Source organism: Corvus kubaryi, unplaced genomic scaffold (assembly GCF_017639235.1).
Source record: "Corvus kubaryi isolate FWS band 111438036 unplaced genomic scaffold, C.kubaryi_AGA036_p1.0 37396, whole genome shotgun sequence".
Taxonomy (NCBI): domain Eukaryota; kingdom Metazoa; phylum Chordata; class Aves; order Passeriformes; family Corvidae; genus Corvus; species Corvus kubaryi.
In genome coordinates, this window is record NW_024581135.1 from 3,768,420 (window position 1) to 3,796,369 (window position 27,950).

At 38.8% G+C, this 27,950-nt stretch overlaps 1 protein-coding gene across 2 annotated transcripts in view; it reads right to left on the bottom strand.

Annotated features, from left to right (window-relative positions):
* ARHGAP15 (Rho GTPase activating protein 15) overlaps positions 1 to 27,950 on the bottom strand; it is a 320,901-nt gene that overhangs the window by 153,969 nt on the left and 138,982 nt on the right. For both annotated transcript variants that reach the window (XM_042041109.1, XM_042041108.1), the window contains exons 8-9: positions 5,471 to 5,569; positions 3,510 to 3,636 (exon numbers count right to left, since the gene is read on the bottom strand). In XM_042041109.1, coding sequence (XP_041897043.1) covers positions 3,510 to 3,636; positions 5,471 to 5,569 — 226 coding nt within the window. The remainder of the gene's footprint in view (positions 1 to 3,509; positions 3,637 to 5,470; positions 5,570 to 27,950) is intronic.

Here is a 27,950-nt window from a genome sequence, read left to right on the forward strand (position 1 = left end):
AATTCCATCACTTTCAAGGAAACCTAAAATATTAATAAGAATGTGATGAACTGAGTAAATGTGACGCCATAAGGAAATGATGGAGAACAGGTTGGAAATATAGTGCTTTGGGAATGGATTGCATTATCAAGCTTGTGATTGTGCATTTTGACAAGAGCAGCCCTCAGATTGATACGGTAGCCAAAGGGCACTCTTCCTACTGTGGAGCTGTTTGTTTCCATCCAGGAAAGGGGGAGTAGAAGGGGAATTGATCCCCTCTGACAATCAATAGTGATTCCAGCACAGGCTCTTCCACAAGAGGTCACTCCTGAGTGACCGAATTCCCAGATGATGGCCCCAAATGGCCCAGATGACGCAAGCCACAAGATGGGTGCATGGGCAGGAAAAGAAACGCTGAGCTTAGCCAAGAGCATCGACTTGGTTTCCCTGCCCAAAACACAAGTGTCCTGACAGCTCCTCTGGTCCACACACAGTAAGGCCCCTTGGGTTTTGGAGAGAAAAATGATTCCTGGGAACCTTGTGGTGCATGGGCCCTTTCCCTACATCCCAGATTCTTTCCCTACTTCCTATCCACCACAACAGCATCTCTACTTGCAGAGTAACCCAGGTCCCTGGTTTCACGGGATATAAAATCAACATGGCAGGCCACCCACCAGTGCACCCTATTATAACTGGTACTAATTAGTAGGGAGCTTTGGCAACCTTAGGAGAAAAAAACCAAAAAACCCCTATGGTCTGAATGATGACTAAATTACTTGGAAAATATGAAGTCTGACACTAATTTTTAAAATTATCTGTTTAGAACAACACTTCTTTGCATTAAAAGGAGTGGTGCTGCAAGGCAATTTTCTTGCACAAAATGCACCGTTCTAATGTGGGAGACTGCTGGGGTGAAAAACCTGTTCTTTCTGACCAGCATCAGCTGCAGAAATTAAATCAGTTAAATAGCTGACATCATAAAATAAAAAGTCATCTCTTTCCATGTATTTGAGAACAAGATCACGGTTTTACATATTTTGGTAACACTCCCCAAGGCCATTCTTGGTTTCTTCTTAGCTCAAGAAAACTTCAATTAGAACATGAGTTGAAACCAAACTGGATGAGAAGCCACTGAAAAGCTGCGTGACCAAGACAACCACTCTCTGAACTTTGGAAATTGAGCCTGGCAGTTTGAGCCCAATTTTCAGTGAGATCAGTGTCTACAGCTCAAAAAGCATAACAGAGAATTACCATTTGTCCTTGTAGTGCAAGCAGAAGCAATTAGGATTAGACATAAAAACCAAATTCCTGCTACCAAGTCTCAAGGGGCAGTCTCCCCAGTTTTAAATTAAAGAGGAAGTTACTGAAATGCTTTGATTGGAATATACCTGTCCTTTATATACTTGTACTGCTAAAAAATAGAAGCAGTGATGCAGCAGTACCAAGTCTAAAACTGGAAATTTTTTGTAACCCCTAAATTGTAGGCGAGGTAAATACAAATGAATCTGAGCTGTCTGACTATTTCATTAAAGGTTATCAGAACAGGAGGGGGTGGGCTGCTAACACCTCAGTTGCTCATCTTCTGTGTTAAACTGGAGGAGTTGTAAGGCATCATTAAAAAATCTCCTTTGTTTGGATTTGGCACTGGCAATAGTCAATAATGTAAAAGCACTATAAAATTATAAAATCGTTAAACTTTGCAAGAACTTTATAAACACACTTGCAGATATTGCACATATCTTTGTGCTCTGCAGTCAAACTGGACAATGAAACGACCACCTGTTAACTGCTAACAATGTGTCATTACCAGTTCTCATGCCTTTTTAAAGCAATTTTGGCTCTAGCTGCCGATAATTCTGGCTACGATACTTGTGTGAACATTAAGGGCACAGAAAGCCAAAGGCAGAAAACTGACAATACAGTTTGTGCTTAGACTACTAATAAGTAAGTGAATAATATGATTTTTCTAATTCCACATAATTGCTTGATCTCAAGGGGCCAAAAAAAAAAAGTTCTGAATACATATTTTAGAAGCAATCCAATCTACGGTATTTAAATGCAAGCTTCGATTCAGTGAGATTTCACAGCAGATATTTTCACATTTTTTTAATAGTTTAAATAGCCTTTAACAAAACGGAGGTTATTCAGGATTCTCTGAGGTTTGAAAAGAAACATAGACTAAGTCTCTGTCACTGCTCATAGTCACTTTTTCTGTTTTGTCTGACAAATTATCATTTAAAGATATGTGAGAAGTCTAAATAAATAAATAAAAATTCCTTGAGTGCTGAGACAGTTTATGGGCATTTTGCTATTAACTACAATAAGAACAGAATCAGACCCTCAGAACTCACTATGTTCTTCTCAGTCTTATTTTTCTTCCTCTGAGAAATGCAACCTAACACCCAGTGCAAAGATATTGGGACAATATTTCACAAGCCACGTTCAGGCTACTTTATATTTTATAACACAAAGGAAAAAAAAAAAACCAAAACCACAAAACCCTTAAAAATAATAAAAAAAGAAACAAATCTCCAAGATAATAAGAAAACAAACCCAAAAATCCTGTGGTCTGCAAAAAGAGACTATTTAATGAGTCTCTATTTGAGTGTACGCGCATGCATGTGTGCATATACTTATGATTGTGTGGATAATTATCATTAAAAGTAGCTATGTTGGGTCTTTTTAATGCAGCCCTTTTCTTAACATCTCAGGCTTTGATCCCGCACTGAAATGCGTGCAGGCAAATTCCTACACAACAGTTTGGTACCTAAATGTATCTTGAACCAGGCTGGCAGTCTGGGGCTGTCACGGTGCTGACATCGGGACCAGGATGTGAATCTCCCGCCAAACAAAGAAGGAAAACAAAAATTCAGGGGAGAGGGTGAAGTCAAAAAAAAATGTTGAGTGAGGGATTCAGGGTCAGCACCATCTCCTGCGGCTGCTGCCCACGATCTCACGAGCATCTCAGCTGGAAAGTCTTTTCAGTGGAGTAAAGAACACCCCTGCTAGTTTTAGATCACTTTCTTTTCTAATCACACTGACAAAAATCAACGCCAAACGATGGAATTTATCTTCTATAAAATTATAGATACATCACTGATTGTTGGCTGCAGAGGATATGTCAATTCTTTCAGCAATTCAGTGTATAAATACACAACAGACAAAATTACTCTGGCAATTTGAGGTATTTTACTAAAATGGAAACAAAGCTACTGCAACAGACCATTAACATAGGGCTCATGTTGCTTATTTTTAAAAATAAATGGCTTAAATAAATGTCTTTGCTCCTAAACAAATTTATTTTGCTTAGGAGAGAGTGTCACCCTTTAAAAGTGTGGAGCTAGTAACTGTCTTTACTTAAATGCAAGTTATGTATATCAGTGCAGAACATATTCAGCTTTAAAATTCTCAGTGATCTTCTTTACATTCTGTATGTAATAAAAATTATCTTGCCCTGTAATGGCATAGTTATTTAAAAAGGAAAGAAAAAATAAAAAGGAAAGAAAAATGAGGAAAGAAAAAAGCCTTACTTAAAGATTTTCTGTGTTCAGGCTTTGGCTCTTTGGATTCAGTGTCTAAGTTATGCAGTAATTCGATGCTGGAGGATCTTCTGAGTTTGAACTCCAAATTTCTCGATGTAATTCTCTGTTCTTTTGGCTGGGAAAAGAATATATATATATGTATATACATATGTGTATGCTTTTAATAAAATTATTATTTGTAAGAATGAAGCAAGAGATTCCAGAATGCCAGTACAGAAGCTAACAGACACACACAGAGCAAGTGTGCAGGGAGTATATAATTTAAGGAAAGTGTAATGCAAAATTTGTCATATGGCAAAGCATTTATGGCCCTGACAGACTGATCTTAATTTCTGAGATAAATTCCCATTTAAGTGAGGAAAACAAAAGGCCTGCTTCTTTAGGCTTTAGGGACCAAAATTATTTCCACATTGCAGGCTACTTTCAAATGCTGGCAAAGAGGAAGGGTGTTTAAATTGTCTTTCTGGTTTAGATAGTTACAGTAAATATTCTTGCAAACACAATTACTTCAAACATCATTGCAAATTTGGGGTTGAATTCTGCTGGTTTAAGCTTAAGAAGTAGTCGGGGGGCTTTTCTCTTATTCTAATTCACTGGCAGACAAAGTGAAAATGAGGAGGGAAAAGAAGCAAAAAAAAAGGAACGAAAAAAAGGAGATGCTGTTTTGGCTGAAGCCACATCTCTTCCTGTGGCATTTGGTCAGGTGAGATTCAGCCATCCCAACAGCCTGGAAAGCTGCCAGGCTTTTCACACTCATTCAGAGTTTCAGAACTGAAATAGCTGACAGGGATGGAGTGGCCAGGAGTGGTGTGTGGTGACGTCCTGTCCTGCGCACTCGGACCTTGGCCAGGACCAGCCAACCATGGGCCGGTTGTGCCTCACCAGCTGCTTTTGCTGTGGCTCTCTGCATGCTCAGGGCTGCTGATGCCACAATACCACTTTAGCTACACTAAAAGTACATATATATAATCAGGCCTATTAGATATTTAGTTGAATAATATGCCAAAAAATATTTTTTTTTCTGAGTCTCCATGGAAAACTCCACCCCAAAATCTTTAGTTGGATATCAATATCCTCACACACCCAATGAAATGCACAATATGAAGACATACATCATCAGATCAAACTTTCCTTGGCTGATTATAGCCTCAGGGTAATAGAATGTTTGTAGCTCTTTAAGGAAACAGTAGCTGTGTTCAAATTAACCCTTTCAAAGAGGCTGCAAATTCCACTGCACTGAAACCTCTGAAAAATGCAAGAAATGGGGATATTTTTCTCTCACCAGATTCTGCAGTGAACAAGGAAAGTCAGTGCCCTCAAAAAAAAAAAAAGAAAATATTCTTGGATCAGGCAGGGATAGGAGGAAGACATTTGGAATTTGTACTGAGAGTGGCAAAAAAGAAAGAAAAAGCTACAGCTGAAGCTGGTTTTGTAATTAAAAACTGTTTTAATAAAACGCAACCCTGCTTACTTCTAGTAGAAAACCCCCAGCCTTCCTGGGAGAATACCAGCAATCAGTTACAAAGGAATATTATTTGCTAGTGTTATTCTTGTGAATAAGTAATACAAAAATTCATAAAAGGCTCAAATGTATTAATAGTTCTATTGAAGATTATATACTGTAGGCTGCATAAACAGAAAATGCAAAAATTCATTAGTTATTAAGTGCTTGTGTGCTTTTACAACCCTCAGCAAGCCAGCGTCCTTGTTATTTCAGAGAAATAAATGTAGCGTTCCGTTTCGAGGCAAGAACCAAATGACATTTTTGTGCAGCAACCTTGTTTATCTGACATTTTTTAGTAGATTTGCATACATATTTTTATATCCTTCAGAGAAAGGAATGTCTAGCTAGCCGCTGACTGCCTAAAACCTGTAGAGATGCCTGAGCAAATGAAGTTGGAATTGCTACATCTTAATTAATAAAGGTAACAGCCAAAACAAATACATACCAATCTGTCAATTGCATTTTTGATAGCGTGGAACCAATCCAATATGAGAAAGTCGATATCCGACTGGAGGAGGAACTCATTTCCTGACACTGTTGTGATCTGGGGAGGACATGGGCACACACAGGTGAGTAAAGCACGCACCAGGCAGATGATTTTCCTCTGCTTTCCCTCCCATGCCCCCCAAATGCTTTTCCTTTTGGCCGAGAATTATCTGCTGGAGTGCCGAGTTACTGAGGAGTTCTGAACCTCTGTCTGAAAACAGTTTTGAATATGTCACAACAAATGAGATATTGTCTCAGCAGTGCAACCACCGAACACAAATAGTGCAGAAATAATGGGAATGTGACAAAAGTTAAGAAAAGCCAGGAAACTCTGTGTAACAAGACACAGTTCAAGTGAAATCAAAGCACCCTGAAAAGAAGTGAATGCAATAGGAGAATTATTTCCTGTCATTTGCAGTTTGTATTTCTATTTTGGTAGTATTGTTTTTGTGTCTGGTACCTCCATTCTCGAATTTGCACATTTATTATTTATCTATGATTCCACTGCCCACTTCCAAACATTTTGGTAAAATTAATAATGTCACTCTTTCACATTAAAAAAAAGAAATTACCATCAAAGATGGCTGCAGCAGAGTAATTAGGAGCCCATTTATCATGAAAAAAAATCCCCAGTTTGTCTGAATAGAAGTCGATTTACATTTTTGACCCACTCACTGGGAATATTTATCAAAAGAATGTTCAATCCCCTGATAATGATGTTTCACTGCCTAACCTAATATTTGGTGGAAAGATGTATGTATATGCTGTTGGTCTGAACTTCTGTAAACCACTGGGATAATAATGATACATAATTTTTTATTTTACATATATCTCTCTATATATACATATATTTCACCAGAGGAAATCTCTAGGTATTTCACACAGCAGGTTGAAGCAACCATTTCACAGATGGCAAACCTGAGGTCCAGAGCTGTGCAGTGCTTTGTCCCAGGATTATTCCATAGATTCCTGGTGCACAAGGCCATGGAGCATCACCTGGGCACAACAGCCTTCTGTGTTTGCAGACAAGGGAACCAAGGGCTACATCACCAGCACATTTTGGAAGGGGAAGGAGCTCGTTCTGCCCATGCTCCAAAACAGCTCAGCTCCTACCATCTCTGGAACCTAAGCTTTTTTTGGTTTTTGGGGGTTTTTTTTCTGTTGTTAAAAGCTGCTTTTGCAAAATTCAGTGGCATCCACACGTGGAAATGAAACACTTGGGTATCAGTGTATTGGGGAGGCAGGTTTAGTCTGCATCTTGGGATGTTCAGTGGAACATGGGATAATTCAGCACCAAAACCTTTTCAGGTATTTTTAGGGGAATGGCTGAGCACAGTGGACAATAGAGATTTCCTTCTGACCAAACTTTGAGAAAAAGCAAAGCAAAGCAGTTACGACCAGGCACAGCTTGTTTATGTAACTACATGGACATGAAGTGCTACTGTGTCATTGCATCTATCCCATGTCAAGAGTTTTTACTGAAGCAAAAAAGAAACAGCAGATCCTCACCAGCCTGGGTACTCCCAGCATCTTCCTTAAAATTGAAATACTACCAGGGGAAAAAAAACCCAAACCAAAAAAACAACAGCTTAATGTTGCATTAATTGTCCTATAACCCTCCCTTTATTGAGGAAATGCCTGTAAGGAAGGTTTCCAAAGTCATCAGCGTTAAGGAAAATCCCGTCAGTGCAGCTCCAGCGGAGATATCCTGTGAGAGTGCTGCGGAGAATGTGGGAATGGTCCCCTGGTGTGGGCTCGGGGCTGCCCGGCTGCAGATGTTCATCCCATCCCCTCCGCACCCATCACGAGCCAACTCCAGCCACTCCACTGCTCCCCAAGCATGAGGGAGAGTTATTTACTGGGGAAATCTCAATTCCCTCATTAGTCCATGGCCGTAATGTTAATCAACACTACACATTCACCCTTCCCTTCACCAAAAGGAAATAAAAAGCCCAAATTCAGCTTAAGGTGAGCAGTAGAAAGAGCTGACCTCCAGTTCTGTGCCCGGCTCACACGGCAGGGCTTGGGTTCAAAATTCATGATATGATATCACAATTTATTAATGTATACATGCAGATATGAATTAGACTAAACACAGGCAACAATTCAATCTAATGCCTCTCTCCCAGTATAAACAAATCATTACTAAAATTATAAAATGGAATAACATTTTCAAAGTAAGAGCAACATATGTAATTAGATTTACTGTATTTTGAAGGCTTAAAAAGGACACAACATAGTTCAGCCTTCCGTTCAGTAAATTCAGGCTTTATTAAAATACAAGTATTCAGCACTGCATAAATATTTGCACTGTATGATATGCAAAAGAGATACTCCATTGCTAACAAGACCAAAGCAAAATACATGTTGAAAGTTTCTTTGTCTTGAATGTGTTATTTTGATAATCATATATTATCAGTGTTTTATGAGCAAATCTGTAAAAACAGATCATAGAATGGAGGGAAGAGAATTCATTTAAAATATACTTTCTGTAAGATATAGTTCAAGTCCTTTTCTTTCTTTCCTCAGACTAATCTTCAGAGTAACAAGACAGTTTCAAGAAGACTGCTACTGCTCTCTACAGTTTAAATGCATCCACTCCTTAATTACAGTCAGTAATTGACTTTGTTCTGCTCCATTCCAGTCATTCACAGGCAAGCAGTTCCAGAGGCTTTGGCTGGTAAATCCCATTTAATGTGCAGGTTTTCTATCCCACTTTTATATATTACCTCCTTAGGATTTCTGATAAATGGCTCTTGGAAAGGATTGCTAAACCATATTTGCACTTTGAACAATCAAATTTTCAACACCCTTGGGAAAAGACATCAGTAAAGAATGCTGGTTTTGACTAAACCTTGTGATTGAACAATTTGTGATCACAGCCCTAAATGATGTATAACTAACAACAAGCAGAAATTGTTCAATATTAAAGCCTGTTAACACACCGTCCCTGTGTCAGGCACTGCTAAAATAAACAGAGGGGCCGGGGAAACAAATGAAAGACAAATCTGGGGGAAAAAAAAGAAAATGAAGTGTTCTATCCAGAGCTGCCAGACTCCATTGTGCCAGGTACTTCACTTATTTAAATACCTCCCGAAATCCCTCTCTCTGTGCCATCATTTTTGCAAAGGCTATAGTCTGGAATTAGCACTACCTTACCAGGCAGAATGATGCTGCTGCTGTCAGCAATAAACACCCACGAGGACTGACAACTGGCATTAACCCTCTGGTTTGCCATGCCCTTCTGGTTGGGGGTAGGAGAGCCAGGGCACCTGGATTCCCTCTTTCTTGCTACAGCACCATGGAAAAAATTACGTCAAAGGCTGAATCCACTCACATGGCAGCTTTGCAGAGAGCTGTAGCTCAGTCCTGCTGTTAAGCATTGATCCTCAGAAAATATCAGCTCGCCACAGGTAAATGTGTGCTAAATTCAATGCACTGCTGGGCTGCCAACACAGTGTGGGAAGTGGGGAGGGAGGCAGGTGTGAAGCACTTCCTGATATTCTATTTGTGGCTCATTAAGGGTTTCTCTCGTCACCTTATAAAGCTGCAAATGGAGGGTTGAGCTTCTTTTGCATGACACCGTAATGATGCACCAAGGTGGTGTTCAACAGGATCCTATGTCATTAAACAGAAATGTACCCTTTTAGCTATATAAGATGCAGGACAGTGTGTCTAATTAATGCCATTACCATTTTATAATATATAAATATTTCTTGGAGGCTAGTCAGGATCAACAGATTTAAAAAATTCTACGAATTATGTATTTGCTCTGGGATATACTGCTGTGCCAGGACTTTCAAACCCTTACAGATCACCCCTCAGAACTCAGTGTCTCAGACATTTTCCTTCCACGGTTTGTCCATGCCAACTGAAAACAGGAGGTAATAGAGCCGTGGAATAAGATAAGGGTCTTCTGTCTGTAGTTTTCCTGCAAAGTTTGGTCCAGGAACCACTGCACTGCCGTGAAAAACATCTCTTTCCTGGTATCCCTCTAGTTTGTTACCAAGATACACTTCTACAGATGTTCTTGCATTTATTTTAGCTGTATAACAGGGATGGAGGCAATTTCAGCAATCCTACTGATAGACACTCTGTGGAGATATGGGAAAGGGCGATAAATGCACACAGCAAAACAAAAATCCAAACCCGTCTTATTGATTCACCCACTTCAAAGTGTACTTATGCATCTCTGGTGGCCAGAACTATTATTTGTAGTGATTAACTATTTTCAGACAATGCCAGGACAAACCTTAGTATAGGAAGTGAAGAATTCTGTGGGGAAGGAGAAATGCAGCAAAAAACTTTGGTGTGTACCGTGCAACAAGCAAAAAGGAGCAAAGTGAGCAGCCTGAGAAGTGTATGGCTCATGTATCGCTCATATATGGACACCAAAAAACCATGTCACAGTTCTTAATTCAGCCAAATACTGAAACAAGCCATTGTTCAACTCCCCCTGAAACTAGGACATCCAGAAAAATTGCTGGAGTATCGAGGTGAAGCTTCATATAACCAGCTCCAAAGGTTCAGGGATGGATTATTGGATGCTTTTGGACCGTGGAAACTTCAGCAGTTGCTAATCCAGTGCAAGATTCAGTGCAGAAAACCGAAATTTTTATGCCACCTGGGATTCACACAGCTTGTGGTGAACACTAAGTGATTTAAACTTGGATTGACAGATACCTCTGCGTGCAGAAATTCAATAAAATGTGTTCCTCTTGTTGCAGTGTGCATTGGGATTGCTGCCCTTGATATGTGTAGGAAAAAAAGGAAATGTGAGTCGCTGGAGCATTTCTAGCTCCAAAGTTAACACTCTTCCCTCTTCCCACTGCTCTCTTCATCTCACCTTGCTCTCTCACAAAGTGGTGGGGTTTTTTCTGATCATGTTAGTCAACCTGATTCCCCATAATGAAGAGAAATCTGGATTTTTCTCTCTATTTTCCTAAGAGATTTTTAAGGATGGGATCTATCCATGCAACACAGGACACCCCATTTGCCATCCGCATGGCAGCCACCAGGGCTGGGCCAGGGAAGTTGTAGAAAGAGTCAAGAAGAAATGAAAAAAAAATTAAAAGAAAAAAAAAAAGAAATAATATTAGGAATTTTCTGTCTCTAAATATTCATTTAAAAAATCATTAGAATATAATATAACTTGAGAATAAATGCATAAACCATAGATACTCCTGTGTCCACACCCCCAGCAGAAGTAGAATTAATTAAAGTTGGGAGACACTATGCTCCTTAGTGGTTTAATTAGCTGGATTTGAATTAAACTGGGACAGAGCTATGCAAGTTTTTAAAAACATGTCAAAAGTCTAACCGCATTTCTGGAAGTTGATCCTAAATTCTTTCTCACAGATAATTCAGTCTCTTGGCCATGTTTATGCTGAATGAGTGAGCAGCCGAGAGGATAAATATCTCTCTGTGATGTACCATAGTGAGCTGAGTCTAATATTAAAAAATGGAAACAAAAGAAAACAAAAGGCTCAGTATTGAGCTGCGTTATATTCGTGCAGCATCACGTATCCATTCCATGATCCAGCCTATCAAACAGAGGTAGTCATGGTTATGCTGATAGTTAAATTACTTAAAGGACTCTAAGATGTTTATGACTACCAAAGAAATTTCATTATCAAGCAGATTGTCTGCCTCATATTACAGTCTGGTTTCACCCATCTCGCAGTCCTTTGGATGTCGAGCAAAGTTAACATTGAAGTGATGGGGAAATATCAGCTTGAGAGAAAAGGTCTTCAACCAATCTTTCAAAAAAAATGATATTTGTTAAAAAATTTGGTGAGAAAGTATCTGCCTTGTGTTCCCAATGTTGCTAGATGTTAAGTAAATATATGCTGATTGCAAAAAAGTTGCTTTGGCAACTCTCTTATTAAAATGCATTTGTAACCCCCATCTGTCATGAAAGTTTTGAAAAGTTTGTTTACTTTGGAGAGCCGCCTTATCCAGGGTTACCCCGGCATACAATGATAGCAGTCTTCAGAAGTTGTGTGAGGAACAAGCCACTAGGGATCCATTTTTGTTTTAATTGGCACACACAAACACTTTTCTGGTCTGTCAAAAAGATCAAGCTAATATGCATGGCGGGTGTTATATTCTCAGCTTTTGGGAGCAGTAAAGCTCCCTTTATTTAAGCAATTTAAATGATAGACTGCAAAAACTTTGCAAGTCAGAAAAATGTTTTATACTTTCTTTGGGAATATTTGTTTTAGGCAACAGAAAATGTTCTACATATCTAAAGATGTTGAACCTTATGTTTTAATTACCCTGGTTTTTTCTGACTCTGTAAAAATTACTGTGAAAAGCAAGGATTGCAAAGAGGCAACAAACAGATCCTGTGTTTTCACAACTTCTGCAATATTAGAATTTGTAAGACTGAATACTGCCAGATGTTTGTAGGATATGTCCTCAGTTGTGTTGTCTTGTGGTGTGACTGATTTGCACATCCACTCTGTGGGAACCTTTGAGGGGTCATCATATCAATGCAACCTCCTCATATGCAATGAGTTGCTTCTTAGTGAAAATAAACTGTTGCTGGCGTTATACAAATCAATGGCTCCAAAATGGATTGAACTGTCTCAGAATTGGGGGTCAAACTTATAAGAAATAATAAATTTTTAAATAAAACTATATTGTACCAGCGGAGTCGAAATAATTTTTTTTCTGGTAAATTTCTGGGACTGAATCCTTCAACACAATTTAGTAATAAAATAATGAACTCTGGGACTGTTAAGAAGAAGGAAAAATCTTTGAGCCTCAAGTTTCCCTTCTGCTGTGCCATAAACTCATACTATATACCAGTTTCTCTTGAAAAATTGCATTAATACTAACTAGATGAGAATCTTCTCTCTGCACTATAAAACAAAATTTTCCTTTACTTCCTGCCTGTGATGAATCTCAGATGCAGAAGAACTGATTTTTTATCACTTGTAAGGAAAATATTGAACCAAGAGGAGGTTACAATTGAAGCTGATTAAGCCCTGAGAGACCAAAACTCCTTCTTGGATTGGAAGTGGAGCTCGGGCTGGGGGTCCAAGAGCTTCTCTGGAGGGAAAGAAAGGTCCAGGGGTACTGGGATGCTGTCACTGATTTCAAGGAACAACTTGTCATTCTCCTTTTTCCACCCACCAGTACGGATCTGGTTTTTTACTGCCTTGGAGGAGTGTGAGAAGAAAGAACATGCTGTTTGAGCAAAGGGGAAGGTAAGAAAGAGCAAATACTCTCTGCTAAACATCCAGGGAACGTCCTAGGGAGTATTTCCTGATGATCTGCTACACTGGTATTATGCCCTGTGAGAGACTGTTGGAACACTGGGATCAACCTCTGAAAAACAGGGGTTTCCTTCAGAGGATAAAGAGCAAAAGGGAAAATGTGAGACAGGAAGCAGATGACCCTTCTGGATACCAGCCACTTGTGTGCAGCCTGCCGTGTCCCCCCTGCCTGTGCTGCCCTCTGCTCCAGCCCCACGGACGCGCTGCCCTGGCTGCGGAGCAGGAGGCATGGAATTCTGGCAGCCTTTAAGCCAAAGTTGGGAGAGATGAGGGTCACCAGACTGGGGAAGCAAGAAAGAAGTACCCCCAAAACTGGTAAAAGCAGGAGATAATAATTAAGACACAATTCAGTCGTGTCTGTGCATAGTGGGAAGTCGGGGAATAGACAATTGCACATTTTGTCCACAGATGAAGACTGAAGGCAGTGCATGAATACCTACTGCAAGCTACTTTTCTCCTTGGGGTAATATTTTACTGTTATTGCCTTTGCAATCTGAAGCCATATATTACACAGCCACACACAGAGATATTGGCAATGGTTTCTCAGAGAAGTCCTGTCTTTCTTCGCTTTACCAGCTGGACAATACCTAGTGATGAATGGTCCTCCTGTCCAATTTTATATGCATGTTATAACACTTTATGATGTATGTGAGTGAGACGCAACATGATAAGTTCTGGTAACAAACAAAAATATCAAAGGGAGAATGAATGCTCTGCTTTCAGTGCAGGCAAAGATATATATTTAAAATATATGTGTGCTTGGTGTAAAGATTTCATTTTTGTTGACTCTTATTTTAGCCAAAAATTTATTCATCAGTAGCAGAGCATTTCACAGCTACATTATTTGCAGGAAGAAGCCAGTACTGGCTCTTAGGTATTTCATTTACTGGTACATATCTCCTATTAATAAATGCTGAGACCGCACAATAAGGAAAAAGAGACGTTGCTATAAGTGTCTTTATACTTATAGTAATGTACTTGGCCATAATTATAAGTGTTTATAAAACTTTCAAGGATTGTTCCTTGTCTACTTACACTAATGAGAACACCTGTTAAGTTTAGAGCTGCACAGGCTTATTTGCATTGAATTCAGGTTTTTGCATACTGTACATCACTTTTTGAAACAATTAGATGCTTACAGAGAAATATAGCTAAAAGAAGAACAGCAGCTTGAATGCCCTCCAGCCCAAGTCAATGCTAATCCTGGTTTGTGTGAAAAGCAGAAACCTGCTGAATTATAATACCGACACAAATTCAGTGAGCAGTGAACAAAAGTGTACCTGCAAATCCTCTGATAGCAGATGTTTCTTGTGGGGATTGCTACCTGCTGTTGAAGAAAGCATCTCTTAGAGATGAAACAGCACTACTGAATGGGATTTTCATTGTTTATTTACCATTTTCTTTTCATTCCGATAGTTTCTTTTCCCTGTTTTTTTTTTTTTCCTGGTGACTCAGAACCTCTCTGCGTACTGAGCATGTAGAACATGCGGTCATTTTCCAAAATAGCTGCATATGTAACTTTACTAACTTGCCAAAAGCGAATACAGCAACACAAGATTCCTCCTCCTGCTCAAGATCCAAAACACCATCTCTACAGTAGAGGGTTTTGTGGCCTGGGGCAAGGAGGCAGGAGGTCCCTTTCTATAAAAGCAGGTCTGCTGAAGGGTAAGTGCAATATCCTGCTGTGACATGGCCATGCCAGCTATTGTTTAATAACAATGTACAACATCAAAGTTGGCCCGTGATCTGTGCATACACTCTGCCAGCTGTGTCAAGCTCCTGAGTGGTGCAGGCAGGAAAATATACTGGTTATTATCTCCCCTTGCATGCAGGGAGCAAACAATGCAGAACATCTTGGGTTTGCCACTTTCTATCTTAATTTGTACGTAAATATTAAGAAAAGCTAAGCAGGATGAAAAATGTTTTGAGTAAGGCTATTGCATCCATTCAAAAAAACAAACAATTCCAGCTACAACAACTGAAAAGATTTCTATTTTAAAAAGTTGTTTAGTGCTTTAATACAAATGATGCTGATGAGATTTAGGACAAAGATGGATGAATTTTGTAACCTAACCAAATTCTAGTTTCTGAGGAGTCACAACCTAGTTAGAAAGCTTTTATGGGTAATACGGGTCTTTACTGAGTACAGAAGAACATGGATATTTCAAAACACAAAATCCTAGAATGATCTGGGTTTGAGAGGAGCTTAAAATCATCCCATTCCAACACCCCTGCTATGAATAGGGACACCTACCACTACATCAGGCTGCTCAGAGCTACATCCAATTTGGCCTTGAACTCTTCCAGGGATGGGGTATCAATGCAGTTCTCAAAAGGCCAGTAGACTATGAACCTTTCTTACACAGTTTTGGTATTTATTTCATCTGGGAATGTCATTATATCAAATAATAAGCAGCATAAAATAAAGACAGTATGGAGACAGTTTAATTCAAAGAATAATATGATCTAACTTTTGAAATTAGGGATTCTTGTCTTCTGAAAAAAAAAAAGGTATATTTTTACATCTCCAAAATTTTGTGATAGTCTCAGAGCAGTTATCAAGCCTTGGAGGATCCTTGGATTTTTATTTAGACATTCTGAACTGCGCTGACAGCACTGGAACTGCACTGGCCTTTAAATTTATCAGCTGCTCTACGTGGTACTGTAGTAATGACAGCAGGTTACTCAAAATGTTATTTAAAAATATCACATAACCAAAACTTTAAATATCTCTTCAGTGTCTGAGGGAGCTTTTCTAGGAAGCAGGAATACAGCTCAGAACTCAGGGAATTTCTTACATTAACTGATTTTGGTCAGCCAGAGGTCATTGGGTGAAAAACCAGAAACATTTGACTATGTAGTTCACAAGCAAGAGAACCTACTTGGATCAATACTATAGTTTTAAGAAATACAGTGAAACTAGGAAAAAAATACAAGAAACACATACCTCCTCTCTAGGTCTTAGAGTTTCTGGTGTACTCTGGGATATACCAAAAAACCGAACATTAAAAGCAAATAAATTATTTTTAAAATACCTACAGTTTTTGGAAGTATAAGAATTTTTTTTTTTAGTCATGTAGGCTTTTCTCGTATTAGAACAGGATTTACACTTTGACATCTGTCAGTCAAGCTTCTGGCTATCACACTGGACAATCTGGAGGGGCACATCACAATGTGATGTGGCATGCAGAAAATCTGAAAAACTCAATTTTTCCAAAATAAAAATCACATCTTCTAGTTTTAAATAGAGAGAATGATTGCAAAATATTTGGCCATCAAGACTGTAAAGATTGAGGTTGGGTAATCAATAACGTTTGTGGCTGAATTACCCACTGATAACAAGTAATTTCCTGCTATTCGTGAGGAGAATTGGGAAGTGGATTTGGGGAATTTGGCAGACTCTCTCTCTCTTTTCTAAATATGCTGTGTCTGAAAGCCTGATATTCTTTTCTATTGCAAGCTTTGTGATGATGCAGTATAAGCGAATGCAGGTTTGGGGTGACAGCTCGTTCAGGAACTTTGGGATCTAAATATAAGGGAAGCTAAAAATACACAAAATTATCAAGGCCAGGAATGGCTGGGTATTTGGGGTTCAGCTCCTCTGTGCCATAATCATAAGGCCATATTTATCTGAATCCCTTCAACACCATTATTTTTGCTGCATGTCTTGTCATTACTAAATGTACAGTACACATGGCAAGGAAATGGAGTGGTTCAAAACATTATGGCCCCCTTGTCCAAAGGTGTCACCTTTGCATATTTATTCGAGCACTGTGGATGATGTGCCAAGAGACTCGTGGTTATCCAGCAACCCAAACTGCAGACCCAAGAGGGCCATAACCAGGGCATCTCCCCACAGGCCCCTGACCCACACATTCCTTGCCCTCCTCACCACGTTGTCAGAAATTCTGGGTGCTTTATCACTCCCCCCAAACTCTGCAGTACATGACAAGTCAAAAGCAACATCCAAACTGTAACGTGGACATTAAACTGTGAGGCAAAAGAGAAAGTCTTAAGGGAGCTGGAATTTCAGACCTGAGTTTCTACAAGTGTTATGTTACGCTGTCTTACAATCCATGACCTAACCCTTGCACTGTTCTGCCGCCATTAAGATAATTAAGAATGCTAGCAGATTCTTGGTTCTGACAAAGGAAACCCGTGAGTTACTTCCCAGAGATTTGGGGTACTAACTCATTAAACCAGAGCTGGAAGAGCTGACTCTATTACTCATGTCTATGAGCAGAGACATGTAAGTGAGTTTGAACTATAAACAGAACCAATTACATTAACATTTTCCAACGCTTTCAAGAATCAGACTGGAAGCTCTTATTTGTTTCTCAAAAACCGTGATCCGCTATGCTAATAAGTCTAAAAATTGATTAAAAGAAAAACATTCAAAGCAGAACCTGGCAGTAGAGCTTCTTATGTGCTTCCCTTTCATCTGCTGGAACACGGTAGCCCTGATTCAGCAAGGTACTTCATTAAGCAATAGGCAACGTGCAGAATCTGAGTGCCTGAGCTGTTTCCAGTCACAAGAGTGAAATGAGCAAATCAGCCCGAGCGAAAAATAGCAGAAAAGTTATATTTATTCACAGAGTGAATATTTCAGGGAACAAAAGATATGTTAGTGACAGTCAGTAAGAGCTGCATGTAAATTAACAGCAGAACCAAAAGCAGCAAAGTTAGCTGTCATTTGTAAGCCTAACAGCAAAAGAAAGCTGCACCTTCCAGCCCAACTGAGAGAAGAGAATACCTCATCAGGGAATTAGAGGGGGGGAAAATAAAAAAAAAAATTACAAAAAAACCCCACCACCTATTGGTTCCTTCATTATTAGGAGCAAACCCACACTAATAACCTTATATACCTACTTGGAGAACAAAGTACCAGGAAAGAAATATAATTTTTTTTTTTTTAACTTTGGCTATATTAGTAAAAAACCAGCCAGATTACCTTGAAAATAATGAGAGAAAAATAATAACTTGGTAAGAAATTGTACCTAGCTTTCAGCTAAACTCTCATTGCCAACAATCCCCACAACTCACTCTTTTCTTTCTGAGAACAGATGAACTGATTCTCTATCACAGCCAAGCTCATAATGTCTGAGATTAACTAGAAGTCACTCACTTAGAGAATGACCTTACAAAGAATTAAGCCATAAATTAGATACTGCCAGAACTTGAGAAATAAAAGAAGAAAAAAATTGCTGAGAGTTTTTAGGTGTTGAGAAATTCAATTATACCATTTCATCTCCTATTGAAATGCAAACCCACAGTCTGAAAGCACAGAAACACACCATGGCTAAACAAAGTAGTGAGAAATACTAAAATAGGTGAATATTTATCAAACTCCTCACTTAGTAAAGAATGAGCCCTGATATCCCTGTTATTTGGAAAGCTGCTTTTATCGACGGAGGAAACAGGATCTCAGTTTCACGGTTAACTCCAAACGATAACTCATTCCCGGTTCTCGCTGCTTTTGCTCATTGACAGGTCATTCACCTCACTACTGTCATGCGTTACAAAAATTAGCAACCAAGCAAATTAATCTAGATCAGATCCTATGTTTGAACTTGCTCATTTGCCTCCATGCTCTATTTCCTACTAGAAACCCGTTTGCTGCATCACAGGACCAACTTCACAGCCGACACGGAGCAAGAGAGCCGGAGAACCTTGTGAATTTTCCCAATGTATCAGACTTACAGAAACACCTGTGCTAAATAACTTTGTGCTGAGCTACTGTGAAAAGCCGCAGTGTTAAATAGCAATCACAGTTTCTGATTTTTCACTGAGCTGGTTACTCTTCTGCTAGAGTCCTCTGAGCTGTCATGCGGGGCGTGAATGGTCCCCATTTTAATCTGATTGCCTTTCTCGTTATCAAGATTGCTAAAGTCATAAATTTCTTTATTTATCTTGAAGTATCATTATATCAATACAATGGGAGTTGAGCAGCAGATGACAAAGTTGAAAAAAATCTGTTTATAAATGCATTTCATTTCTGAATTGGAGCCGTTCATTCACTGCCTACTATAAGATAAGAGGGGTTGAGGAAAAGATGAGACATTTGATTTGATACAGAAATTTGAGAAATGTTATTTCCCTTTAAAAATATCCCAAATACAGTGCATAAAGAGAAGAGTACTTTAAAAATTAAATAAACTTAAAAAGTTGCTGCTGATCCATCCCTTATTAAGGACTGTGGCATTTGTGTAAGGAACAGTTCTGATTTCCATTTTACAAGGAAACAATGCCCTTAAATCTACACAAGCACTTTAAAAAGATGCATTTGCATGGATACAGAGCTCATTATAGGCTTTAAGCATGTTAATGATTAGATGGAAAACTTGTTCAAACAAATTATTGACTCTGGTAGTGAAGATCCTAGAGATAATAAAGCTCTGTATGCAGGTAGGGAAAGCTGCAATTAGGTTAATTCAAGGAATATCTCACCTGGTGCTTCCCAAAGTGGGAAAAATAACAATAGTCCCAGGTCTGGGAGCAAATATCAAATACCTGCACATCCCTTCACACCTCAGGGGGAGAAGAAGGTAAAACCACTGTGCTGTCACTCATGACAAGATAAAAAGGATTCACTTGTCATATCTTTAACCCCTTCACATGTGTTTGCTGCCTACACAAACCACTCTGCAGTTCTTGAGTTGTAAGAAAAGTCCAGGAAAGTGGGAACTGAGCTGCTGCTAATGTTGATTTATCTTTAGTGACGTCTCCATCAGCATGAGTGGAGACTGCAGGTACATGTAGATGCTCCACTCAAGCTGGAGTGAGCCTAAACCAGCCAAACCATTGGAAACTGGGAGAGAAAAAAAAAGAAAGTTGCTAAAAATTTACCACTTCTTCTTTCAACCAAAATTTTAAGCAATTTTCGATTTTCCCCAGGCTCCAGGCAAGCGTGCACAGCTCATGGTATTTAAATGAAGCTCCCACAACATTTTGTGGCAACACGGTATTTTGTGGGAGCGAATGCAAAACACAGCAGCAGCACCACTGTAAACTTTGAGACGTTTCAGAGAATATCAAGCCCCAACTGCGCTGCCAATATAGTTTTAAGTGCAACGTGGCGAGTTAAATTATGCAAGCAACCGTTTCTCACACGAGTAGTTCCAATGGTTTCAGACAAGGACAATATCTGAGATCAAGGCTTGCAGAAAAGGGTGCTCAAAAAGTATAAAAAAGAGTATTTTCCAGTGCAAAGGAGGTTGCAACACCCAGACTCGTGTTTAGGTAGGTTTGCCTGCACTCTCGCGATTCTCATTTCCTACGTGAACTGTGTTTTAAATCTATAATTCATACAAAGTGAGAATTTCAGTGTTTTTCTTTCACTAAACAGCCTATTGTGAATGGCCCCAGGACAACTCCCCCAGCCAGGTAATTTAAACTGCAGAAAAGATAGGCAGAGACGTTATTTTCAACAAGGTCCCAAGGTGGCTTTCAATTCAGAAAAACAATTGACTGATGTTTCTCTGTTTGTTGCCAGGAAGCTCTATGTAGTATTTCTAGAGGTTTTTCTCTACTCTACCCAACATGTGGGCTCAGTGTCAAGCTGTGAGTTTGTAAATCTTTTTCAGCACTTACCAGAGCTCAACATGAATTATGGTATTGCCAAATTTGCTTTATGCAGCTTTTTTTACACGAGAAGAAAATGTACGATTTTATGGTCAAAAAGAAACATCTACATGCTTGCAGTGGGAAAATGCAGTCAGTTGGGATTGAACCCCAGGAAAAAATATTTCCCCCTAATCCTGCTTCTTTACCGCCTTCAAACTTTGGAAACTTCTGGGCTGTCGAGCTTTACTTGGTACACATGGTTTTTCTCTGTACCTTTATTAACTATAAGATAAGATTTTATTAACTAAGACTTTATTAACTAAGCTTTTATTAACTTAATGCCTATTGGAAAAATCCCTGCTCGTTTTGTGGATGATTCTCCCTAAAACATGTGTTATTTTTTAATAAAATACCTTCCTTTTTGTTGAGGAACAGTTAGCCCAGGAGGTAAATCAGTCCTTTTGTTGAGGGCTAATAAACTTTGTGCGTGTGCATGTGTGTGCGTGTCTGAGTGACTTAATACCATTATAATAATATTATATGGCAGGCAAAAATATAATGAAAATGATAATTTGCCAAAAAGATTTAAAAAACACTGAGGTGTTACCTATCAAAAGTTCTCCTTCTGTCTATGATACAGCACAGATTGCAATCGTGACAGTAAATCTGGTGCTATTGTTAATGCCATGGCACTTTGGTTTTTGGCTTGCTTCAGTCCAATCTGTGACATGCTTGTGAATATCTTTCTTCTGTTCTGTCTGTATGGCATATGGATTTCTGGGATACAACGTCAGACCTATCCACATAACAAGTGTTCAGAGCACCTTATCATTTTAAAAAGCCAATTACTCAAAAAGACAAATGTGAAATGTTTCACATTTAATGATGAGCAAATCTGCAAAACAAATGCAATTTTGCTTCATTTGAAAAAGTTTAGTTTAACTGTAAATATTGCAATGGAGTCCCTAGCAATACACACCATGGGTAGGGACAGGCTCATTTTATGCATATTGTACATCATCACTGTCACTTAAATCTGCAAGATTTTCCATGCTAAGTTGTTTTAAATAAATAGAAAGAAATGAGATACAAAAGAGTGAAATATATGCTTCTGAATAGACTGTAAAAATGTCACTGCTAGCACTGAGCATTGGACACTTAAAAAAAAAATATTTTGAAAGTCTCTCCCAAAAAAACGAAAACTGCATATGTCTACAGAGGTAAAGGTCAGTAATGAAACAATTAACAGCAAAAATACCAATCCATTTTTTAGAAATATTTGTCAATATATAAAGAATGTTTTGTACTGCACAGAAGTGCTCAATTAATCCTGGTTTAGTGGCCGTATGTCAGATTCCCAGACTGAAATGATGTCAGCTGAAGAACTTAAATACACACAGGTTCAAAAACAAGATTGTGTATAGACTTCAGGACGGCAGAAATTACCACTTTTTGCTGCAGTACTAATACAGCTCGTGATTCAATTAAATTCTTTAAAATGTGCATAATATACATGCTGGACCACTGCATTCAAAACACAGTGCAGTAGATTATTTTTTGGGAAACATGCTGTAGGTGTATATTTATGCCTCCCTGTCTGAAAAATCTATAGGCACACAGAGACCTGCCACTGCTACAGATAATTTAATGCTTGTCAGTTATCCAAATTGTAGGTACTGAGCACCAGGGATAAAATTAAAATGGTTATTGTTAATATAGGAGCATATTGGGCTAAAAGGCAGGGAGAACAGTGATATTAGTGGGAGTATTTGACTCAGCAAGGCAAATAGATTTATGTACAATATTTAAAATACATGGGAAACATATAAACAGATTTTTAATATTGGAAATTTTTGTGAGTAATTTGATTTTTAAACCCCTTGCACTAAACTGAGAACATTAGTAACAAAATACTATAGAACACGGGAAACTGAATGCAGCTGGCACTGGTAATTTTAGAAGAAACTAATCTTGATATTTATAACATCATGTAGCAAGCGGAACAGTTTTACCAGGCTGGGAATGTTGAAATACAAAAACGTTCACCTTTCAGCTATTGTGCTTTAGCTCTACTGCACTAGGAAAAAAAATCAGAAATCAGCTGTTGCAGTGCAAATATTAAGAAAGTTTATTATGATATATAGCCATGGAGATACCTTTTTTAAACTGCCTGTCCATGTATTGTATTGTTATATTAAATTTTTGTAATACAGCTCAGGGACTTTACATGTACAGCTGAAAAATCAGTTCATAAATTATATTTAGAAAGCCAGAAAATATGCTGAGCTACAACATTAGATAAGAACCTTGTTTTAAGTACATTCCTTTTAGTGGTTTTTTAGCTTTCGATTTAGGTTTTGATATTTTTACCTGTAGAATGCCAGATATAATGAACTAATAACTAAAACATAAAAAAAGGTATTTCTCCCTTAATCCTGGAAATAGCCGTAATAAAAAATTCCCCAAATATTTTTTGCTGCTGCTGCACATCGATGAGCATAAGTGTATATATAAACCTGTGAGAGAACGTAATTCAGCTCACAATTTCATTATGGTATTCAGTTTCTACAATTTTGAATTATGAGGGGAAAATAAACATTCATAAAACATAACAGACCAAACCATTCCATAAATTAAGCTGTATAATGTATTTAAATCCAAGTGATTTACATCGGAGGTTAATTTTTACCAGTGTCTTTAATGTTCAGGAGTAATGAAGACAGAGCTATAGATGGGTTTAAAATGTAGGACTTTACTAAGTGCAGAGATTTGAATTTGCAGGGAACTGTGCAGGCTTTTAGCCTGCTTTTATAGTATGTGTTTTTGTTTTTCTGCTTCTCCCTTGCACACCCACTCACCAACTTCAGCGTTGCGCTGCAGATTTGAATGAAGTGAAAAGCTCAATGGGTAATTGTCAAAATACTTTCATTTCTCCCACTTTCACACAAGAACCAAATAAAGCCAGGAGAGTCTCCCGCTTCCCACAAACACCCAGAAATCGGCAGCATTCCACCTGGAGCTACAGAAGAGCACAGCTGAACCTCCCAGATCACATCTCCCGTTTTTTCATCCCAGAAATACACCTTGAAAGCAAACGCATTTCTCTCGAGTTTCGGGAGCTGATATCAAAATTGCCCACCACCTAGCTCATGCAAAAATCTGTTTATACACGTTCTCTCTCTCCCTCTCGGTATTACAGAAAAGAAATGTCAGTAATAATCAAGCGAGGGTGCTGAATTAAAATCTGAAATCGCTAACAAACCGATCTGTACAAAAGTGTCAGTGTTAAGATTTCCAGACTGGGGGTTGTGCGGCAGAACGAGGAGCTCAGACAGAAGAAAACAGCTCTCCACTCCAGTACTTTCACCCCGTTAATCTCACATGTGCTTTGCCACGGATTTCTTGCTATTTTATTTTTAACCTCTGCTACCTTGTGGAAAGTGGGCTATTCTGAGGGTGCTCGCAAGCAAAGCTCTGATTTTACAGATGGATGCAAAGCACTGTTAAATGAGAGCTTTAAGAAGGACTTTTTCAATTTACTTTGAGCTTAATCTGAAGTGGTTTAATCACAGCTTGTACACATCTTCTTAAAAATTGTTCTAAGGCGGGGGAGAAGTAATAATCATGTTGGAAATCGTCGTGACAGCTGCTGGCTCCCATGATCCCATTTACACTTTTAACATCACTAATGAAAACCTATCTGGGCAATACCTGTGTCAGAGAGGTGTCAGGTGGTCATTTGGCACAAGAGAATAGAAAGGAATCAGAGCAGCATTTTGAAAATGACTCACTTCTCTTTTCCTTTTTTTCCCTTGTGTGTAGAGGGGTTGGTGGGGGGTTTTTTTGGTTTTTCTTTTTTTTTCTTTTTTTTTTTTTTTTTGCACCTGTTATTCTAAAATTTCTTTCAGTTACATTTCAAAACACTACAGTTGGGATCTCCTTGCCAACCTGAGATGGCATAAGCCTGGGTAACAGAACAAAATGTGAGAAGGTCCTTCTGTCTTTAACGCCTGTTCACCAATGAATCAGCCTCCAATTAATCTGTTTCTTCAGTAGGAGTTTAATAAAAGTCAAGCACACACATGTTCAGTCTTGTTTAGTATTAAAGCTGTGTTAACATTATCTGCCTAGCCAGGTCAAAAATCTTATATAATTAAATGCCAGAAACCATTTCAGAATTTTAAGGGCTTTACAATTTTCTGTAAGTAATTGATTATGCAAGACAGGGTAGTTTAAATTTAAAACAGGATAGTGATGAGTGTGATGTCACTTTTCATTACATATTTCAGAAAAGTTTGTTTCATGGCCAAACTACACTTAAAACCATACTTATTAGATTTACTATTTTGCATTTTTGTGAACTAGAAAAAAAAATTTAAAAATTCAGCAACCCAGATTTCCTTTCCACATCATGAAGTAGAAACTGAGTAGCTTGAGCACATCCCAAATTTCCACACTGTTAGGCAGGCTATCCCTAAACTCACAGACTAGGTTTTGCCCTACTCAGCTGTGCCTCTAACTTGGCTTGGAAAAGCAAGTTATTATACCAGGATTATACTGCATTGCTTCCTGGTGAAGTGAACCTGTCAGGCCACAAAAAGAGTTGAAAAACCAGAGTCTTGAGTCAGAACATACCTATGGTCAACATAGGCAAAGAATTTCCTTGGAGATATGTGAGCAAAGTGCAATCTCCAAATAAATACAAGCTCTCTATATTGATTAAAGTTTTGCTTTTCACCATTTAAGCATGACTGACAAAGAGCAAAGACTGAGGGAGCAATAAAAACAGGGGAAAAAAAGCTGCACCATATTAATGACAAACATGTTGCTAGGAAAGCGTGGAGCACGTCTCAAACTCTGTCCATAAAATCCACTCTTCATATCCCAGTTAACAGCACTGAAGACACTGTTTCCAAAGAAAGTTACAAGCAATTTAGTTCCTGCTGCCACCAAATGTTCAGCACAAAATGTGGTTTCAGGCACCGTGCAGCATCCTCAGTCCTCTTGCAGGCACTTTCTGCGCCTGAGAGAAGAGAGGTGGTCTAAGCTTTTCCCCTGCTCCATCTCCCCTTGAAAACCTCACTTTTTCCCCCTTCCCTTGCCACAGCTGAAAACCAGATGCACTTCAGAGCTCTCCATGCATCTCTCCATTGTCCCCAGGACCAAACAGGCAGTGGCATATTCCAATGACATCATGCAATGCATAACATAGATGACAATGTGCAGCCACATGGAGCCAAAGGAGGAATTAGAAAAGCCTTAAGAATAAAAGTTCAAAGAAGGTCCTAGCTCAAGATACCAATAACTCCAGATATGAGGACAAAGAAAAATATGAAAAGTTGAGCTCGTGTGTTTAAACAGACTGTCTTGTAACATTAAGTTAAGCATCTTCATTAGTTTTAAAGCATAGTAAAAGTACAGGGGGGAAAAAGGGTTAAAAAAGGAATCTGAGGCACATGAGAGAAGGGGAAACAAAACAAAACAAAAAGCTATTAAAAATAGAGCTACAGAAAACTAGGGATGCTTATAGCAATGGAGGACAGCCAGCATTGGGTAAACAAAGACAATTTTGGAAGTGGCACAGTAAAAATAGGTCACTACTACATATAAGTAGAAATTAATATGATGGAAATGCTTTAACAAGCCAATATACTGTACTCTGTACAGTGCCACGATCATTAAGCTGGTGAATGGGTGCTAATGTGGTAGAAGGAAAGCAATGCATAAAAAAGTCAAATCAATACAACAAGAACAGACCAGCACAAGAGCAGAAATAAAGACAATCTAAACCAAGAGTGCTCTTACTGCAGTTGCTCTATAAAATAAAACTGATCAACATACAGGTAACAGAACAAGCAGTCTAGTCACAGTGGACTGAAGTGCAGGCAGGTGTCAGTTGAACAAAATGTGCACAAAACTCAGGTCATTCAATGTCAATGGGGTCGAAGTGGCCGAGCAATGCATGGGGTGGAACAACAGAGCGCTGCACCAGTAAAGCAAACAATACCATAAAAACACGAGATGGATATAAAAATAAAGGGAAGCAGCCCTGCAAGCTCTTTTAGCCTGGCAAGCCTCTGCCCAGCAACTTTAAAATGTACAGGTTTCTGTTACTTTTTATTAAAAACATGATTAGACTAATAATTTTCAATTCCCATGACATGGACATCTGGTAGTCGTGACTAATGGAAAAAGGCAGATGTCAAAGAACTTTAATTATGACCTCAAATGACTCTTAATATTCTGTTATTTGTTTTGTACTAAGGGAAAATGAAGTACTGCAGTTTCGAGATGAGAGCAAATGAGACCTTTGGACATACTGCTTTTTTACTGGGCTTTATACACCTAAAATCAGCTCCTCTGTGCTTATACTGGTCATTGATAAAAACTTTTATTTGAAATTTCCAGAATTAAAGCATATTGCAATTTTTCTGTTCCTAATTTTTTTCTGCAGTCATTTAGTTGCATTGTAATAAACCACTTTCCAGTGTGTTTTTAAAGAAAATAAATTTAAAATGAAAAGTAAACCACTGGTTTTCAATACAGATCATTAAAATATAAAATAGTCACTGTAAAAAAAAATAATACATGAGTTGGATGTTGTGTCTGTTTGACACAAGGACATCTGGAGATCTGGGCCGTGCATTCACTGGGGTGATATGTGAACTTTACTTTAGGATTAGAACAAAAATGGCAGCCTCATAAATGTCTACACCATCCTTTGGAGAATCACAGGCAACCTCCCAGACTGCAGCGATGAAAAGTTGCAGCTACAGGGCACATTCTGAGAACAGGGACAGAAACTGTCACTTAAGGACTGTAACTCCAAATTTCAGGCTGAGAACAATTTTTTTTTTCTTATTAGTGTTTTGAAAATATGTACAAGCCCAAGTACAAATATTACCCATTTCTGAGGGTGACTTGGCCATGCCACCACAGGAAAGCCTGCATATCTCACACCTCTGGCACCTCCTTTCATGAAATTCAAAAAAAATTCTGTCAAGAATGCTATCAGCATGTTATAATTCCGTCATCCCAGGCACCTGGGTGCTAGAGGAGTGAGCAGCTACTCCATAGGGCAGGGATGCTCAGAGCAGTCTCCATCAGCACGCGGTGATGGAGGGGGGTGAGCTCTGAATTAAAGGAATTGACCCAACCACAGTGAGGACATAAATAAAGCTCGTGGTGCCTCGCAGGCCTGAGCTCTGATGGCAGATCTTTGCACCGACTCTTTCCGAGGCTCAGCAGCCACCGCTGCCTAAATTATCTCATGACAAGTCCTCCCCACCAGCGTTAAAATGATGTATCCATAAAGGATAGCACCCCCACAGTGGCATGGCACAAGGACACAAATGCTCATACCTTACCCAAGAATCACCCAGGTACGACTCAACGAAGGTAACATATTTCACTACAGTTAATTATCCTGGTTTATCCCAAGAAACCAGGTTTTAGGCTGTAATCTGTGAGGAAATCTGCTGTTCTAGTCCTAAATCCTCCCCTCAGCCTGGCGATTATCAGCTACATTTTTGTACAGGAGGGAATTAATGCCACATACTGCCTAAGCAGCTTTGAAGTCAAAAAGGCCCAGAC